General features: G+C 37.3%; 1 protein-coding gene across 1 annotated transcript in view; it reads left to right on the forward strand.

The window, feature by feature from the left end:
- Nucleotides 1-20,648, forward strand: part of C6H12orf40 (chromosome 6 C12orf40 homolog) — a 107,140-nt gene that overhangs the window by 40,249 nt on the left and 46,243 nt on the right. Inside the window, exons 9-10 of the mRNA XM_045152208.1 lie at nt 1,795-1,863; nt 3,246-3,730. Of these exons, the coding sequence (XP_045008143.1) occupies nt 1,795-1,863; nt 3,246-3,730 (554 nt within the window). The remainder of the gene's footprint in view (nt 1-1,794; nt 1,864-3,245; nt 3,731-20,648) is intronic.

Below are 20,648 nucleotides of genomic sequence, written 5' to 3' on the forward strand. Positions count from 1 at the left end.
AAGACAGATAGAGGGAGAGAGAGAGAATGGGTGAGGCAGGGCTTCCCGCCTCTGCAGACGAACTCCAGACGCGTGCGCCCCCTTGTGCATCTGGCTAACGTGGGACCTGGGGAACCGAGCCTCGAACCAGGGTCCTTAGGCTTCACAGGCAAGCGCTTAACTGCTAAGCCATCTCTCCAGCCCTATAAGTGATATTTCTATAAAAGCACTATTAGTGAAATGCACCATTAAATTAGCTTAACCTGGTCTTTAAAATCAACATTATACATATTAAAAGGCTTCACTGTGATATTTCTATAAATGAATGTATATATAAACACCAACTCCAATTTGTTTGTTTTGTTTTTTGAAGCTGGGTTTTATTATAGTTTAGGAGACCTAGAGCTCAGTCTGTAGCCCAAGGTGACCTTGAACTAACAACTATCCTTCTACCTCAGCCTCGCAAGTGTTAGAATTAAAGGAATGTCATCATTCCCAGCTTCAGTTCCTCACACCTCAAGCACTTCCCAATCTTTCCAATGTACTATTCTATTTTAGTTTTATTAGTATTCATATATGAGAGAAATTGTATGTACCTTGTATCTGAGTCATTTCATTTCACTTACTGTCATCCATATTTTCTACAATCAGCAGGGCTTCATTCTTGTTTATGGTTGAATGACACCATATATGTATATGTGTGTGCATGTGAGTATGTGTGTCATACACACGTATCACACTTCTTTGTGCATTTATCTGTTGAGGGGAACTCAGGCTGATTCTATATCTTAGCTGTTGGGAATAGTGCTGCAAGAAACATGGGTGTGCAGGTATGTTGATTTCATTTCTTTTGGAGATATACATAGGATTGAGTTAACTAGATCATATGGTACATATATTTTTCAGTTGTTGAGGTGGTAACAGCCATAGTAATGGCTATACTGATTTTAACTCACATTTCTATACACAATATGTAAGAATTTTGTTTTTCTACATTACAATCCGCATTTTTTTGTTACAGTTTTTATAATAGCAGTTATATCTGTCATTTGATGGTATCTCATTGTTTCCCTTCCCATTGGCTTCTTTCTAGTTTCTGGGCATCTATACAGGCTCATTCCTACATAAACACATATATGTAAAAATTCTAAGATAGGCTCCTCATATGAGAGGGAACACGTGATACTTGAGTTTCTGCTCCTGGGTTACCTCATTTGATATATTTTTCAACTTTATACTATGTCACTGAATTATTGTTATCCATTCTGTTAGTCTTTTGGCAGGATCTTGATGGTTTTCCATATATGTTAGAATCATATTATCTTTCAACAGTGATTATGTGACTTGTTCTTTTTATATACCTTTTATGATTTTTCTCTTGTTTAATTGTTCTTGATAAAATTTCTAATATTTGTTTGAATAACAGCATTGAGAGTGGACACCTTGTCCTGTTCTAGATCTCTGAGGAGACATTCTCAGCTTTTTCTCATTCAGTATGATGTGGGCTCTAAGTTTGTCATAGGTAGCCTTTATTATGTTGAGGTTGATCCTTCTATATAATGGTTTTCTCTGTATCTATGGAGATGATCTTATGGTTTTTAATCTTTCATTCAGTATATGATTATATACCTTCATTGACTTGCATATGTTGAGCCATCCTGTTGTTTGTTGGTGATGAGGACAACCAGATCATGATGTATGACTTTTTGATCTGCTGTTGAATTTACTTTGCTGGTATTTTGTTGAGAAATACTGCTTCTGTGTTCATTAAGGATTTTGGTCCATAGGTTTCTAATGTCCTTTCTCATTTGTCAGCAAAGCAATGCCAGTGTTACAGGTCAAGTTTGAAAATTACTACCCTCTTTGTCATTTTGAAGTAGTTTGGTAAGAATAATTGTTAATTCCTTTAAAAGGATCAGCTTGAAACCTTCTGGTTCTAATCTCTTGGTTGAGATACTTTTAATTATTGATTAATTACTTGCTGTTGTTCTATTTATATTTTATATGTTCTCATGGTTTATTGTTAGTAGTTCACAAGTGTCTAAGAGTTTACCTATTTGTTATGTTTTTAAAATTACTTTAGTAAGATGGATGTGGTGGTGCACACCTTTAATCCCAGTACTTAGCAGGCAGAGATAGAAGGATTGCCATGAGTTCACGGACAGCCTGAGTCTACATAGTGAATTCCAGGTCAGTCAGTCTGGCTGGGTTAGCGTGAAACCCTACCTCAAAAAAGCAAAACAAAAAAATGCTTTAGTATATTACTTTCATAACCATCTCTAATTGATCATTATATACCCATGGTATCAGTTGTACTGTCTCCTTTTTTTATCTCTACATTTTTTGGCACAGGGTCTTATGTTACCCAGGCTGGCCTCAAGCTCATTGTTAACTGATGGTGATCTTGAGCTGCTAATCCTCTTGTACCCACTTCCTCAGTGTTGCATTGTCTTTATTTCTTTGGATCAAATTTGGATTACTTTTAGCAATTATTTCTTCAAGAATGTGTTACTCTCCCAGCCTGTGCCAACTTTCTGTTACTGTCACATCATTCCCAAGATAATCAAATTATAAGAATGAAATGGCTAATTTTGGCCACAGATTTGGAGGTGTCATACCATGTTATATACAATTTGGACTTAGAATTGTCATATCTACCTCAGAAATGTACATGCATATTTCCTATTTCATCTAAATAATTTTTATCTCATTCACTTTATATCTTGATGTTATTACTTATGTAAATACAGCATCCATATTTTATTTTTTGTGAACTTTCTAGCTATTTTTTTAAAATCCTTATTAAATTGAAATATGTCTATAATAATGTCTTTATAGTTCTTTGATTGAATGTTATTGCATGCCTAACTTTTCTCCACAGTCTTCAAAATATCTTTCTCTGGTTTTAGGGAGCAGCAGGTATTTGCAGTGGTAGACCAAGTTTGCTAGATTTGCTATAGAAAACACAGTGTTGTTTGGTCATATTTTTTGCTTTGCTAATGAAACAATAACTAGAACTGTGCACTAATTTTTCATGCTGAAATACAAAATTGAATATAAGTTATTTTCATGCTTTGTCATTAGAAGAATACATTAGACAAATTTATACCCAGAACAATATTATTTGTTTAAATATTGAAAATAAAATTCAGGCAAATATTTGTAACTCTTCAATAGATTCTCTAAAATTTTAACTTTAAAGTTAGTATTTATAAATTAAAATGATCAAGCCTTTTCTACTAAGTATGTTTGTATCTATCCCATAGTTCAGAAAATGGTGATTTTATTACTAAAAGACCTGCTGTAATTATGGCGGAAGATGATGGAAGGCTGCATGAACAACAATTAGGCTTCTTTATTGGAAAACCATCCTTACAACATATTTGGGAGCATAATGGAAAAGAATTTTCTGATTTTCTTGATGATGTGAGCCATCCAAAAAATCATGACTCTTTTGTTAGTGAAAATATGATTAATTTATTAAATGTGGATCAACAAAGAAGAAAGAAAATGTTTGGTAAGTGTGGTTCTAATAGTTCTGGAAATAGTTATACACTTTATTCTGATGAAAACCATTCTGCTGATGGATGCAACAGGAGCATTTTTACAGTTCGAGAATCAGGTTTTAGTAACTCTGTCTTTACAAGTTATCCAGAAAAGTGTCAACTAAACAAGAGCTATCAAAGAGAGTACAACAATAATGAAATAACAACAGTTGTGGAAAGAAAGGTTGGTGGCATATATGAACACTGTAATAATTTATTTTTGTTTTTAGTTTTAATATATATTAGTATATTTCATATGTATATATGTATGTATGTGTATGTATGTATATATGTGTGTATATATACATACACATACATATATTTATGTATGTATGTATGTATATCCATGTCCAGACATTTCCCATCTGTAGATTGAACTAACTATGGATTGAAACTTTAAAAAGTCTTTGCTGAACATGTACAAACTTTTTACTTAGATATTTTAAGTAATCCAGGGCTAAAAGGGTCTAAAATGTGTGTGTATTTTATGCATATATTCAGTTATTTATGTAAGAGAGTCAAGTTTCAGTGAATTTTGGTCTCTGTGGAATAGGGGTGTAATGAGGAAAGATCCTGGAACTAATCCCCAGATCCTAAGGAATAACTATACAGCATATACATTTACATGTATGTCTATGGAGGCACATGAAATCAACTTAGAGTACATTTTTATTATATGGCATTGTGGACCACTGATTTTGCTCTGTAGACATCCTGTTGATGTGCTTTGAATTGAAAATGAAAGTAGATGATACAAATATTTTAATTCAGTACATGATTTTACTTTTGAAGGAAAACTTGAAAATAATAGCCAAGACAAAGCAATAAAGAAAAATCCCCAGGAATGCACAGTGAACTGTATGTAAGTATTTTATATAAATATAGGGCATATAAATTAAGATCTCATATGTTATATATGTAGATGGTTGAAATAATGGAAATTAAATGGACTTTTTAATAAAAAGATCACTCACTAATCAAGTGGGTTCCATTCCAGAGATGCAGTGATGGTTCACCATTTGCAAGGCAATTAATGTAATACTCCATATAAATGAAATAGGAGAATAAAAAGTCACATGATCATCTCAACAGATGCAAAAAAGGCATCCAAGAAAATCCAATATTTCTTCATGATAAAAGTCCTGAAGAAACTGGGAATAGAAGGAGCATAGCACAAAATAAAGGCTATTTATGACAAAACTATAGCCAACATTATAGTAACTGGGGCAGGGGAACTCCTAGCATCTCCATTAAAATTGGGAACAAGACAAGGGTGTTCACTTTTTCCATGTTTTAAAAATACATATAGTCTTTGCAAAAATATTTTATGTATTTATTTACTTGAGAGAGATAAAGAGGCAGATAGAATAGGCACACCAGGGCCTCTAGCCACTGCAGACAAACTCCAGATGCATGTGCCACCTTGTGCATCTGGCTTACACGGGCACTGGGGAATCAAACCTGGGTCTTTAGCCTTCACAGATAAGTGCCTTAACTGCTAAGCCATCCCTCCAGCCCTCCAAAATACATATTCTTGTTGGGGTCTGATGCACTACATAGTCTTAAGCCTTACCTGTTTTTACAGTCAATAAATATTATCCTCTCTGCTTCTAAGTAAATAATAAATAAAATATTTTTAAAAGAATAATATTACCCTCATTCAGAGAATGATGATCATATTTTCTAACCCCATGTGTACCTTCATATCTGAATATTACTATTAAATACATATGAAGTTTATCTATCCAATGTGTTCTATGCATGGTAACTTTTATATAGCGAGAAATAGATTGGTGGTAGATACAGGAATGTTTACTTACATGAAAAGTACAGTGTTTCACTTTAGAGCCCATGCAGGATTGCTATTGTTTAGTATAGAAGCAGAACAGATCGTATGAGAATTCGTATGTCAGTGGGATAAGAAGGGACAGCCATAGTTTATGGGATTACGTGTTCTCTGGGAACATAGCATTCTCCTGCTTGACATTTACCTTTCAACCTGAGTTCAGGATTATGCTCTCTACCTCATTGTTGGTACATTTTTCTCTATGTGAAAACAGTCATATACTAGTAGAAGTTTTTTGGGGTTTTTTTTGGTCTACAAATGTTTTGTGCCTTAGATTTTTAATTGAATCCATTGTTGTTAAATTCTTAATTTATCACTTAAGAGTTTTGATGCTACCATACTGGCTCTTCTATATAATCACCTGTAATTATAATTAAGGAGACTTTATTTAGCTAATATATATGTACATATATATGCTTCTTAGATTTTCAAGGTGGGGTCTCAGTCTAGCCCAGGCTGACCTGGAATTCACTATGGAGTCTCAGGGTGGCCTCAAACTCACGCGATCTTCCTACCTCTGCCTCCCAAGTGCTGGGATTAAAGGCGTGTGCCACCACGCCCGGCTAGCTAATATTTTTTTAATAGTCTTACCTGTCTTGGTAATAACTGGAACTTAGCCAAATCTCTGTGATTTTTTTTTTGTTCTTATGGAAATGTTTAAATATCTGTTGATGGAAAGAATGTGTACATGTCATTTTTATGGAATTGACATATATAAATTAAAATTAAGTGATACACATTAAACTAAAATTCACAACTCATTTCTAAAATTAAATAATTCATTTTCTCTAAATATCTGAATTTATTAGTGAAATTTTTATGTTCAATCTTGAGTTTTAAAATCTGCTTAATGAAAGTGATTTAAAACCTGAATTCTGGCTAAGAGTGGTGGCTCATGCCTGTAATGCTAGCACTTGGTAGGTAGTGGCAAAAGGATGAAGAATTCAAGGCCAGCATTAGCTGCATAGCAAGTACCAGGCAAGTTTAGCCTGGTAAGGCTAGCATAGGCTACATGAAAGCCTCCCACAAAAGGAACAAACAAACAAGCAGGCCTAGTGGTATATGCCTATAGTTGAAGCACTTGGGAGATAGAAGCAGGATGATCAGAAGTTCAAGATCAATTTTAGGTACACAGTGAGTTCAAGACAAGCCTTAACTTCATAGGACCCTTTCTCAACAACAAAAACTGATTCTCAGACTACTTGGATGAAGCTCCAAAGTACTGAGGTGGTTATGTTAAAATACAGAATTTGACCATATATAAGAAGTGGTAACCTTGGCATGACGTTTATGAATCTTCATTTTAAAAAGTTTTCCCATATAATTCTAAATTTAAATCTAAGTTTTAAAAGTCATAATTTAGAATAATAATTTTCAGAAAGACTAAAGCAAACTTTATTCCTGTTGTATATATAAACCTAGGGATGATACTTGTTTGGAAGAATTGTATCCTAAACAGTTGCCACGACATTATAAGGTAAGACTGATGGGAGTAAATGCTCTTCTTTTATCTACTACCTGGTCCATACCTACACAACCCATCACTGTAATCCAGATCTGATCAGGATTTGCCTGGGTCTTCTCCTCACCCCAAGGGAGTGCACACAACCTAACATTGTGATTGGGTTGAGTGTGCACTTCCAGGACTCATTACGTCCTTGGGAATCATCTTAACCATATAGACACAGCAAACCAGTCATAGGGGCTAGGACTTGCAGTGTTTCAGCATCTAGATTTCTTTTAGTAGCACTCCTTCGACACACCACAATGAGAAGGGCATCAGTGATTTCCCACGTACGGGGAGACCCAAGTGTAAAGTGGCAACTGAATTGAGACAGCTTGACATACCTTCACAGCAGAACTTGAAGCACCACAAAGCTGAGCATAGAAGAGTGAACATAAGGAAATAACAAACACCATTTCAAGTACTCACTTAGCAAAGATATGATGAAAAGACCAGATCAACACACTATCTCCAGATTGGTAAGTCTTAGTATAACATCAACCTAGTATGTGTCCTCCAAGAAATACCAATTCTATTGCAGTAGACACCCACAAGAACTACCAGATAAACAACATAAAAGAATGACATAAAAATGTACAAAGAATTCAAGCCAGGAATAAATGCATAAATGAAATCCTGAGTAAATTTCCAGAGGAAACAGCTAGACGAACAAGGAGGTATAACCAGGACATGAAAATGGAACTGAATAAAGAGATAGAAATCCTGAAGAAAAGCAAAACCAGGACATTACATGTATTAAAAGATCCAGGGAAAACATCACCAATAGAATATACCAAGAGAGCTAGGCTTGGTGGTACATACCTTTAAGCCAAGCACTTGGAAAGCAGAGTAGGAGGATCACAGTGAGTTCAAGGCCACCCTGAGACTACATAGTTAATGCCAGGTCAGTCTGAGCTAGAGGGAAACCCTGCCTTAAAAAATGAAAGGAAAAAAAAAATAAATCAAGTGGAAGACAGAATATCTAGTTTTGATACAAAGAAGAGGAATTGGTTCAACTAATCAGAACCAATGTGAAGTTAAAAAAGCACATGAAAGTAGCATGAGAAAAATATGTGACACCTTTAAAGATGAAATATATGGAGACTTCTGATCAAGATGGTATACGCACACCCATGCTAGAGCTCTGTGGGTGAAATCAGAAAGCAGGGAAAACCGAGGACAACCATAGTCCATCAACAAGACAAGAATAGCTAGCTGACTCCCAGGCAGGAGATGAAGCACTCCGTGCACAGCAGCTAGGGCCAAGGAGAAACAGATGAACTGGTGAGAAGAGCAAGTGTGCTGTTTCCACTGCAAGCCTGACAACCTGCACTAGGGTGGTGGAAACACACTGCGAATACTCAAAATGTACCAAAGCAGAAATCCAGAAGCTGCTGATAGCGTAACACCAAAGCAGACTTAATGTACACTCACCAAGGCTCACAAAAGTTTGCATAAGAGGGTGGAAAGAATGTAAGTACCACAGGGTGGGAGGGAATATCCAGAGAAATTGCTCTCCTCACAATCACAGACTGCTGCCCTCACAACTCATAACCTACAACAGGTAATATCTGCAATCCCACTAAGGAGGGTCCTCAGTGTAGTGGGAGCAGGGAAGAGGGAATGATGGTATTAACATATGATATGTCCATACCAAGGTTTTACTTAACAATAAAATTTTAAAAAATATTGGCAACTTGTATAATTATAGACAATAAACCATAATTTTCTACCCCCTCATTCTTCACAACTCCATCCTCATCAGTCTCTCTTTTATTTTGATGTCATTATTTTTTCCTCTTATTATACTGGTCTTGCATAGCTAGTGCTAGGAACTGTGAGGTCATGGATGTCCAGGCCATTGTGTGTCTGGAAGAGATCACCATAAGAAGTCCTGTCCTTCCTTTGGCTCTTTTCATTCTTCCTGCCACCTCTTCTGCAATAGACCTTGTGCCTTGGAAGGTGTTATAGAGATGTTTCAGTGCTGAGCACTGCTCTTTCCTTTTTAGCACTGTAGTGCCTTTTGAGTCACCACCATCTGAAAAGAGAAGCTTCTCTAACCAAAAGTGAGATTAATGTATGGATATGAACATTAAGAAAAGTACTTACTGGGCAATTTGGTGAGCTTAATACATACAGTTAGTCAGACACAGCAGGTGTTACAGCCCTAGGGCTCATGACTTCCCTCAGTATCAGGTATGTGTTCCCTTCCATGAAGCAGGCCTCCAGTCCAATTAGAGAGCATTTGGATTCCTTGATAACAGACATGCCACTATTGCACCCATTATCTCATTTGGCCTGGCTTGTCCAATTTACAGCTTGCAGCATCAACTGTTGTTTATCTCCACTGATGACAGCATAGGTTTTTCCAGCTTTCTGTAAGCTGGTCTACAGGGAGGAGGTTTTCAGCTCAGCTCCAGCAAGATTTCTCAGTGACCTTGCAGTCCAGTCATATGGAGTCTTCAGCAATAGGGTCTTACCATCTATGCGTTGTGGGAAATAAGAGCCTCAGCAATGGCCTAAAATGTTTTGGGGGCATCAGGGACCTCCCAGCCAACAACTCACTGGAAGATATCCTATCCCTGGCACTAAAAATTGTCTAGTAACAATCTACGACTTTTGGATGTATCATTGTCTAAAAAAATAGGTTTCTATATGATTTATTCATACTCTCTTAGATTTTGATTAGCCCTCCCCCTACCCTTCCTTTTTAGCAAATAGTGCCGGAAAAACTGGATATCTACTATAGAAGACTAAATTTGGACCCTTATCTCCTACTATCAATAAAAATTAACTCCATATGGTTCAAAGATTTTCATGTAATAGCTGAAACCATAAGTTTACTAGGGAAAAATGTAGAGACCACTTCAAGATACATGTAGAGGAAAAGATCTTCTAAATAGACCCTAGTAACTCAGGTAATAGGGCAAACAATGAATGGGATTTTATGAAACAACACTGTGAGACATCAAAGAAAACTGCTAAGTTAGGAGGCAACATGCAGAGTGGTAGAAAATCTTAGCCACTGATATGTCTGGAATATATAAAGTACTTAAAAATTAAAGTAACACAAAAAGCAAACAACCACATCAAAAACAAAAGGGACCATAGAAGTGAATAGAGAAAGCCAGGCGTGGAGGTGCATGCCTTTAATCCCAGCACTCGGGAAGCAGAGGCAGGAGGATCACCATGAGTTTGGGACTACCCTGAGACTACATAGTGAATTTCAGGTCAGCCTGGGCCAGAGTGAGAGAGAGACCCTACATTGACCCTCCCACACAAAAAACCCAGAATTCTCAAAAGAAGAATTACAAATGAACATTACCTACCTTTAAAAATGTTCAACATCTTTAGCTACCAGGGAAAGGCAAATTAAAACAAGCACTGGCAAGGGAGTGGTGAAAGACCCTTATTCACTGTTGGTGTGAGTATAAATTGGTGCCACTAAAAATAAAGTGTGCAGGTTCCTTAAAAAGTTAAAAATAGAACTACTTTGTGATCCAGAGATACCTCTCATGGGCATCTACACTGAGAATTCTATACTATAGGGATGCCTGCTCATCTAAATCTATTACTGCTTATTTACAATAGCTAGGAAATGAAATCAGTCTAGATGTCCATCAACTGATGAGTGAATAATGAAGGTGTAGTATATAACCACAATAGAGCTTTATTTGGCTAAAGAAAAATACATTTATGAAATTTGTAGGAAAATCGTTGGACCAGATTCAGAAAGACAAATACCATATGTTCTCTTCTCATGTGGATCCTAGCATTAAATTTTTTAGATTTGTATGTAAGCTGGAGTAACAGTAAGTAGTACAAGCCAGAAAGCAAGAAAGGTGCTATAATGAAGGTTAGGTTAAGGGGAGGAGATAGCAGATATGTGAGTAGTAGGACATCAGAATATCTAGTGGGTGCTGGAGAGACTGGCCTGTCAGAGAAGATGAGTCCATCAGTGCACTAGTGGTGGGACTGTTACAGGATAACCACTTGCCCCCTGATTGGAAGTGAGTACTGGGGAAGAGTTGAGTGCATGAATGTGTTGCAAAGAAGTAACAGTTAAATGCTCAGTGTTAAATGAAACATCTCTGTCACATTCACAAAGGCCCACAGAACATTGTGGAAGAGGTGGCAGAAAGAATCTAAGAGCCGGGGATGGGGAGGAGTGTTTTGGAATATTGTATTCTAGATACAAGGTGACCCTTGACTTCATGACCCTGCAGCAGCTATTATTACCTATGCAATATTGTGCTTATCAACATGTCATCATGAATTACAAATGAAAGCAAAAATAAATATATCAAGATATTAGAAGAGAGGCTTGAGAGACTGCTCAGTGATTAAGGCACTTGCTTGTAGTACCTACATAAAGCCAGATACACAAAGTGGCTCATGTGTCTGGAATTTGTTTGCAGCATCAAGACACCTTAGTGCACCCATTACTTCTTTTTGAAAATAAACTTTTTAAAAAGCTATTAGAGGAAATAGGTTCAGGGAAAGAGAAATTTAGTGGAAGGGATATGGGTGAGTGGGGGCAAGAGAGAGTGATGGGAGGGAACTATGATCAAAATACACTTTGCACATATATAAAAATTGTTAATAAATTTTTTGAAAATTAAGGGAGTATTGATAGCATACTGATAAATATTTTCAAAGTAAAAAAGTAAACTTTCACTTACAAACTCTAAGGGATGATGCAGTCTGTATTGAACTTTCATATTAAGTGTCAAGATTCAGGCTTTAAACAATTTAAAGTATATCACAATGAGAAGAAAAGATTGACAGTTGTATGCAGTACTGCTATCCATGACCAGGTATTAAATTTCCCAGGTCTGCTTCAAGAGATACTTTGAAATGTAAACAAGTTATATGTCCAAGAGAAAAGGGAATCAGGTTTGGTTAACAGCTAGAGACATTCTCTTACGCCTTATTTATCTATAACCCTATGTCCTTCCAGTAGAGAATACATAGCGAGTAAAATATATCTCGAAGGCCACATAAATAAAAGTCACATAGTAAGCCATAAACAAAATCTCAGAATTTTAGCCACATTCTCATCAAAAGTTAATAAATGATAGGAACTCAAACAACAACAAAACCCAATTGCTTATCCTTTAATTTCCTGAAAATTAGGAAACATTTTGGTTTTAAAAATAAATAGCTAAGTGACACCCAAAGGACTCTGCAGTGAAGTGTAACTGTCACCAAGATATGCTATATATACTATATATAATATATATAGTATATAAATATATACTAGCTGTGAAGGAGAGAGGAAAACAGCAGATAGAACCAACTCTCAAAATGTAGGCTTTCATAGGAATGAAGCTTATCATGAGGAAAAGCATGAGAAGCAAGAATATACAGACACATACACCTTCAGAGATAAGTTAGCATCCAACTGGGTATGTTCTCACGTCAAGCAGACTGAAAGCCAAAAAGAAGTTGCTTTAGATTCAGAGACTTCATTACCTCGAAGAAACTTCTGTACCTCACAAATGCTGTGGAAAAAAAAATAGAAGCACTTCTCCCAGATACAGTCTTGAATTTGTCTTTAGAACATTGTGTCTCTACAGAAAAATAATTCAACTTCAGAGCTCTGGAGAGTTCTTATGGAGTAACCAAGAGCTTAGAAAATATGATGTATTGTGAACCCGAAGAGTTCTAAAACACAGATGAGAAATGCTGAGCTTTAGGTACTAGAGAGGCATAAAAAGTGGAGAGTACTAGCCTGCTACACTAACCTTAACCTCATTCACTGAGTGAACTTATAAACTCCAATGTCATCACTATATACATTCTTCTTAAAACTTTTTTGTAAGTTATGTATATAGTGTGTATACAGCCATGATAGTACCATTGTTAGCCTTCTCTCTCTCATTCTCCCCCCACCCCCTGCAGATTGTGGGTGTTGCATTGTGGGGATAGCCTTCAGTTTTGGGGGAGAGACAATGTCTCTGTGCATAATGACCCAACTTATAGTTAAAATTTATCTAAATTTTTATCTAAGGGACATTCACTTATATTAGAGAGTACTAAATAAAAATAAAAGCAGGGGATTTCTGGTCCAGATGGCATCCACCTAGCTGTGCCACACCTTCCAGGGAAGGAAAGGCAAGACATTAAGCATTCATTGGGTCTTCTGGGGGGGAGCAGACTCTAATAGACCTCTAATGGAAGGGTGTGGAGGGGGCAACAGAAAAGGGAATTGGCTGATTCCCATGCTCTCGGGTAGCCCACCAGTCTGCCAATCTTCTCAAGCAGCCATCCTAGCCATAGTTCCTGCCACAGGTTCCTCCTGCACTTCCCACAGGCAAGGGGACCTGCACACAGGAATGCCATCAATGCCATCACGCATGCGAATGCCTCCCACTCACCGCAATGCATGCCAACACCATCCCACTCACCGCCGTCCCCCAACTGTGTGCCCATACCCAAGCCAACAGGACAGCATAGCTCCACTCACACATCTCCAGGCATAGGAACACCATCCCAATTCCCCGCTGCCCCCCATCCCATGTCCAGACCCAAGGCAGCAAGCCAACATAGCTCCACCCATGCCTCCAGGCTCAGGAACTCCATCCTACTTGCCACTGCCCCCACCCCTGTGCATGGACCCCAGCAGGCCAGTATAGCTCTACCTGCACCTCCAGGCTCAGGAATGCCATCTCACTGGCTGCTGCCCCCCACCCCTTGCGGACCCAGGCAGGCCAGATTTGCTCCACCTCCAGGCTCAGAAATGCCAGCCCACTTGCCACCATCCCCCACTTTGGGGCACCTGACCATGCAGTCACATACCCTGAAAGAGAGGGTCATTGAATTTGCAACATGGTCTTGTGTTTTGGAAATGGCCATGGGCAGTGTGAAGCACATTTGCTGGTTGCCTACATGGAGACCCCACGGGGCCATGAGTATGAACCGTGGATTGCAGTGGAGACCCAGTGGAGATACCAGGACCACCAGATGGTTGGAAAGCTGCCAGCCCTGATGAGGTTTTCCAGGACTCTGAGTAGCCTAGCTGGCGGGGGGTGGAGGCGATTGGAATGCCAGAGAGTTGTTTCTAGTTAGAATTATTGGACTTGGAGATTTGTCGCTGGCTAGAGTTGTTGGAATTGAAGCTACAGAGTTTGATGTTTAGCCTGGTTGTTTTAAATCTTGTATTGGCTGAATGTTTCTTTGCTATGCCCAATACCAGCTTCTGCAGTGTGAATGTTTAGTCTGTAACATTATGGGGTTTTTGAGGTTATTTTTTGGTATTACGGCTCAGTTAAAAGATCTTGGAATATGGGGATATAAGGACATCATTGGATTTGATAAAAACTATGGGGAATTTTAAAGTTAGATGAGTGAATTATATTTTACATCATGTATGGTTATCAGTTTATGGGGGCCAGGGGTGGAATGTGGTGGTTTGAGTCATGTCCCCTATAACCTTAAGTGTTCTGAATGCTAGGTTCCCAGCTCATGAAGATTTGGGGATTAATACCTCCTGTAGGGAGTGTACTGTTGGGGGGCGGGCTTATGGGTGTTATAGCCAGTTTCCCCATGCCGGTGTTTGGCACGCTCTCCTGTTCCTGTTTTTCACCTTCTGCTCATACCATCATTTTCTCCTGCTCTTCTGGAGCTTCCTCTCAAGCCTGCAAGCCAAAATGAACCTCTTTTCCCCACAAACTACTCTTGGTTGGGTGATTTCTACCAGCAATGCCAACCAGACTGCAACAGACCCTTCTGTAAAATAGATCATATACTGGGCCATAAAGCCTGCCTCTGTATATTTAGGAAGATTGATATAATTTCCTGCATGATATGAAATCACAATATTGTATTGCTAGAAATGAACAACAAAAGGTGCACCAACAACCCCATTGGCTCCTGGAAACTGAACAATACACTTTTAAACAATAAATTGGTAGTGGATGAATTAAAAATGAAATTGAAAAATTTCTAGAAATGAATGACAGTGAGAACACATTGTACCAAAACTTATGGTACACAATGAAGGTGATCCTCAGGGGAAAATTCATAGCACTAAATGCCTTCATAACAAAGATGGAGAGATCCCAAATCAGAAACATAACCATCCACCCAAAGGCACTGGAAAAGAAGAAATGTCCAACCCTAAAAGCTGCAGATGAAAGGAAATAATTAAGGTCATAGCAAAAATTAATGAATTGGCAACTAAGAAAACATTTAAGAAAATTTATGAAACAAAGAGCTGGTTCTTTGCAAAAATAAGCTAGACTAACAAACCCCTGACCAATTTGATCAAGCAAAAAAAAAAAAAAAGAGAGAGAGAGAGAGACACTTCAAGTTAACAAAATTAGAAATTAAAAAGGAGAGGTCACAACAGACATAAGTGAAAATTGGAAAATCATCAGGACCTACTTCAAAAACCTCTACTCTGCAACACTGGAAATGGATGAATTCCTGGACAAATGCCATCTGCAAAAGCTAAACTCAGAGCAGATTAATCTCCTAAACAAACTCTCATACTTGTTGAGATTGAAAAGGTAATCAGAGACCTCCCAAAAAGAAGAGTCCAGGACCAGATGGCTTCTCAGCTGAATTTTATCAAACCTTCATAGAAGAACTAAAACCAATTTTTCTCAAACTGTGCCACTCAATCAGAGAAGAGGGAAAGTTCCCCAACTTCTATGAAGCTAGTATCCCCCTAATACCAAACCAGGAAGAGATGCCACAAGAAAAGAAAACTATAAGCCTATTTTCCTGATGAGCTTAGATGCAAAGATCCTGAACAAAATCCTTGCAAACTGAACTCAGCAACACTTCAAAAGCAAACCTTGATCGAGTAGGCTTCATTCCAGGAACACAGGGGTGATTCACCATACAGAAATCCATCAATGGAATACACCACATAAATAAGCTTAAACACAAAAATCACATGATCATTTCGATAAATGCTGAAAAGGCCTTTGACAAAATACAACACCACTTCATGATCAAAACATTGGAGAGAATTGGCATGGATGTTTTATATCTCAACATAATAAAGGCTATATATAAAGCTCCTAAAGGCCAAATAGTACTTAATGGAAAGACTGGAGGAATTCCCATTGAGATCAGGAACAAGACTGAGGTGTCCACTCTCACTTCTGCTCTTCAACATAGTATTAGAAGTCCTAGCTCATGCAATAAGACAGGAGAAAGAACTAAGTTAAGTTAGCTCTATTTGCAGATGACATGATTGTATACATAAGAGAACTGGAGAACCTCCATGTCAAAACTCTTGGAGGTGATTAATACCTTCAGTAAATAGCAGGACACAAAATCAATGCACAAAAATCAGTAGCCTCTCTATATGCAAAAGACAAAGATACAGAGAAAGAAATAAGTGACACTGTCCCATTTTCAATAGCAACCAAACCAACAACAACAAAATACCTTGGAATTACACTGACCAAGGATGTGAGAAAGACCTTTACAATGAAAACATAAAAACACTCAAAAAAAAAAAAAATAGAGGAGGACTTGAGAAAATGGAAAGACCTCCCATGCTCACACAAGTACAATAGTGACACACAGCCATGTTGGGAAACCAACTCCTCTTGATTTAGCTAACTGATCTGCTCACTGGCATGGAACCCATAGCTGGGGTTGGGAAACAAGTCAGAACCATATCCAAAAATGAGCCCGCTCTATATAATCAAGCTCCCATCAATTGTGGACTTCAAGAGGGCCTATACCTGTTAAATTCTCTCTAAACTAGCAATGGTTATCCCATTAATCTGGTGTTAACTTCACTCTCCATTGGAAAATTTGCTTCTCTTTTTCAGATGGATGCAGATCCTAAGGAGAGAACTACCCCATCACACCTCAACAGGGCCCCAGATGAAGCTAAGGTAATTGGGGAAATGAGCAAGAATGCTGCTTTCTTGGTGAACATGATACCAGCACAAGGGTGAAGGAGATAGACAGAACACTCAAGTTCTACCAAATCAGATATCCAGAGACACAGAGCCTTCCAAAACTTCATCACTGAAGGAGACCTAAAATGAACCCCACATGGCTGAGGAAAATTTGTGGAAGACGGAGCAGAAAGAATGTTAGAGCCACACTTCGGGTCATTATGCACAGAGACATTGCCTCTTACCATAACTAATGGCTAACCCCACACTGCACAACCCATATTCTCCAACAAGGGTGGTCCTTGCAGAGGGGGGAGGACAGGGAAGAGGCTGCCGATGGTATCAACATGACAGTATACACACTGTGTACATAACTAATAAAAATAAACATATAACTTTTAAAAAAGCAAAATTGAACAATTGCAAAATAAATAAATAAATAAAAGTAGACATCTTGTAACTTCACCACAACATGGGTGGTGGTTGAGCAGCTTGTCTGTCATATCATCACTGAACTTTTTGTAATATAGCCAATATGAACATTCCCTTTCAAGGGCAAGAATAAAAAAAAAAACACTTAATTGCAGGCTGGAGGGATGGCTTAGTTGTTAAAGTGCTTGCCTGCAAATTCAAAGGACCCAGGTTCAATTCCCCAGGACCCACATAAGCCAGATGCACAAGGTGACAAATGTGTCTGGAGTTGGTTTACAGTGGCTGCAGGCCTTGGTATGCTCATTCATTCTCTCTCATTCTCTCTCTCTCTGTCTCTCTCTCTCTCTCTCTCTGCCTTTTTCTCAAGTAAGTAAATAAATATTTTAATGGGGGGGGTGGTTGGAGAGATAGCTTAGGGGTTAAAGTGTTTGACTGCAAAGTGTAAGGACTTACGTTCTCTCCAGATGGCACGTAAGCTAGTGCACATAAAGTGAGGCACAATCACACATGCCCACTAGGTGGCACAAGCATCTGGAGTTCAGTTGCAGTGGCTGAGTCCCTGAGTGCTCCCTAAAATAAAAATAAAAATTAAAATTAAAAAAACTTAATTGAATACTCTATAGACAATGTATTCCTCCAAACTTTAATTATATATTTGTTTGAGTCAAACCCAACAGACTGGTCTTTTTTTTTTTTTTTTTTGAATTGACACACCAGAGCCTTTAGCGACTGTAAGTGGACTCCAGATGCGTGCACCACCTTGTGTACATGTGCAACCCTGCACACACATTACCTTGTGCATCTGGATTACATGGGATCTGGTGAGTCAAACATGTACTTAGGCTTTGCAGACAAGTGTCTTAACCACTAAGCTATCTCTTCAGCCTAACTTTAATTATATTTTTAAATGTAAAATCATATAACTAATATCCAAATTAAAAACTCAAAAAAGTATAACAGAATAAAATCCCAAAGTGCTTTAATATCTTGTCTTTTTGCAACTACATGTACTATGATTACCTGAAGCCTTTTCTTTTTGTCAATAATTAATTTTTTGTAGCAAATATCCATTGGTTTCTTTCTTCTAAACAAATTTATATTTCATATTATTGTTCAAACACAGTTTTCTTTGTGGAATTCTTTTTGTTAAATAAAAGTAAATATAAAGGAACAGTGCTGCAAAATGAATTATATTTATTGGATATATATATATATATATAGGTGAAGAGATACTATTATTAATACTTGGGAATTACTAACATTTTAGTTTTCTTCTAGATTCTGATGGAAAGAAGAGGAAGATATTCTCCAAAAGGGACACCAATGTCTACTAAGAAAATTTATCAAAGTAACTATATAAATTAACCTTATTTTAGAAAGCTAGCAATTAAATAGAAATCAGTCAAAATTTAAATGTTTTAATAATTTTACAAGTAAATAAATATTTGCTAGATATTTCAGAAATGACTAGAAATATGATTCTTTAAATTTGCATTTGTGAGCTGGGCATGGTGGCACATGCCTTTAATCATAGCACTCAGGAAGCAGAGGTAAGAGGATCACCATGAGTTCGAGGCCACCCTGAGAATACAGAGTAAATTTCAGGTCAGCCTGGACTAGGAAAAACCTTGAAAAACCTTGAAAAACCACAAATACAATAAAATAAATTTGCATTTGTGTAAAATGTACATGATAAGCACACAGAATGTAAATGCATATGTTAACCTATATTAATATAAAGACCCTTACACTCTGTTATTCAGTTTGAAATACACTATATATTATACTTTTGAAAATGTCCTTAATTAAATTTCCTATCCTGCCTCCTAGAGGTAACTGTTATCCTAAATTTCTTTGTGTTTGATCTTATCATACATCCTTAAAATTATTAATTGATTTCAACCTTTTGCCATATGGAAAAAGCTATAGTTTTTTTTTTTTTTTCCTGCAGCTTTATTTTTTTTCACACAGTATTAGATTTGGAGCTAATCCTCTTTGATGTTTGTGGCTTTTCTAGATTCAATTTTGTTTTTACTGCTACCTACCATTTTGCTGTTTGAACGTGCCACAATCTATGTATGTATTTTCTGATAATGGATTCTTAGGTATGTTGGCCACTCTTGACATATTCTGTAACAGACATACTCTAAAAGCTCATTCCTATAAGGTATATTTCTAGAGGCAAAATTTTATCATTTTGTCATTTTATACCATATACACATTTTTAAAATTACATCCCAAAGGTCCTGTTTAGCTTCCTCCATACTATGTCAGTCCTTTATCATTGTTGATAATCTGATATCTCTTTATAGCTTGATATTTTATTTCTCTCATTATTAAGTTAATTGACCATATCTAATTAAAATTTCAAGTATTTTTGTCCAAGTTACTTGTATTATTTGTTTGCTTTGTTTTCTGAGACAGGACCTTGCCATGTAGACCCATCTGGCCACTAACTCTAATTGTGCCTCAGCCACCCAAGTATTTGGATTTTAGTTGTTTGAAACCACATTCACCTGCCTATGTTTCTTTTCAGAAATTGGGTTTTGTTATGGAATGTCTTTTATATATCTATATATAGTTATGTTTAGTACCTCATACATATTTTTGTGAATCCTGAATATTAATTACTTAGAAACATATATGTATTAAATACTTCATATTTGAGTAATATTTAAATCTGCATAGAGTTTTCATGGAGAAACATTTCATACATACCTAGTACTTTTTAGGTATTCTGTACAGTGGCTCTTCAGCCTATCTAGTTTGCTGTGATACCTAGAAAGCTTTGTAACTGTTTTCATTTTTTATTTATTTACTCACTTTTTAGATATTTTTCTTTTCTGGGGGGTTTTGAGGTAGGGTCTCACTCTAGTCCAGGGTGACCTGGAATTCACTAGTCTCAGGGTGGCCTCGAACTCATGAGGATCCTGGGATTAAAGGCATGCACCACCATGCCCAGCACTTTTTAGATTTTTAATTACTGTTCGATATAATGAACTTTATTATGCTGTTTTCTTTTTTTGTTTTTATGAAAAGGTTTTTATTATTTATTTGCAAGGAGAGAGAGAATGAGAGAGAACAGGCATACCATGGCCTATTGACACTGTAAACAAAGTCCAGATGCATGTTCCATTTTGTGAATCTGTTTCTATATGCATACTGGGGAATCAAACCCAGGTTGTCAGGCTTGACAAGTTAGTGTCTTTAACCACTGAGCAACCTCTCCACCCCTCTGTTTAATCTTTTCTTGTTCCAACTTCAGGAGGAGAACATAGGTCCATCCTACACTTCAATACAGCCTTGTGAGACACTGTGAGGCCAAGTCATGCATCTCAGCTGTACACATGTTCTTGACACAGACTGGGGGGGGGTAACATGTTTTGTCACTTAAACCACCAAGTTGTGGGCCCCAGTGATAGATATAACACTAGTGTGAGAATGTCATATTGTTATCCTGGCATCCTTAGTCT

This window comes from Jaculus jaculus, chromosome 6 (genome assembly GCF_020740685.1).
Source record: "Jaculus jaculus isolate mJacJac1 chromosome 6, mJacJac1.mat.Y.cur, whole genome shotgun sequence".
Taxonomy (NCBI): Eukaryota; Metazoa; Chordata; class Mammalia; order Rodentia; family Dipodidae; genus Jaculus; species Jaculus jaculus.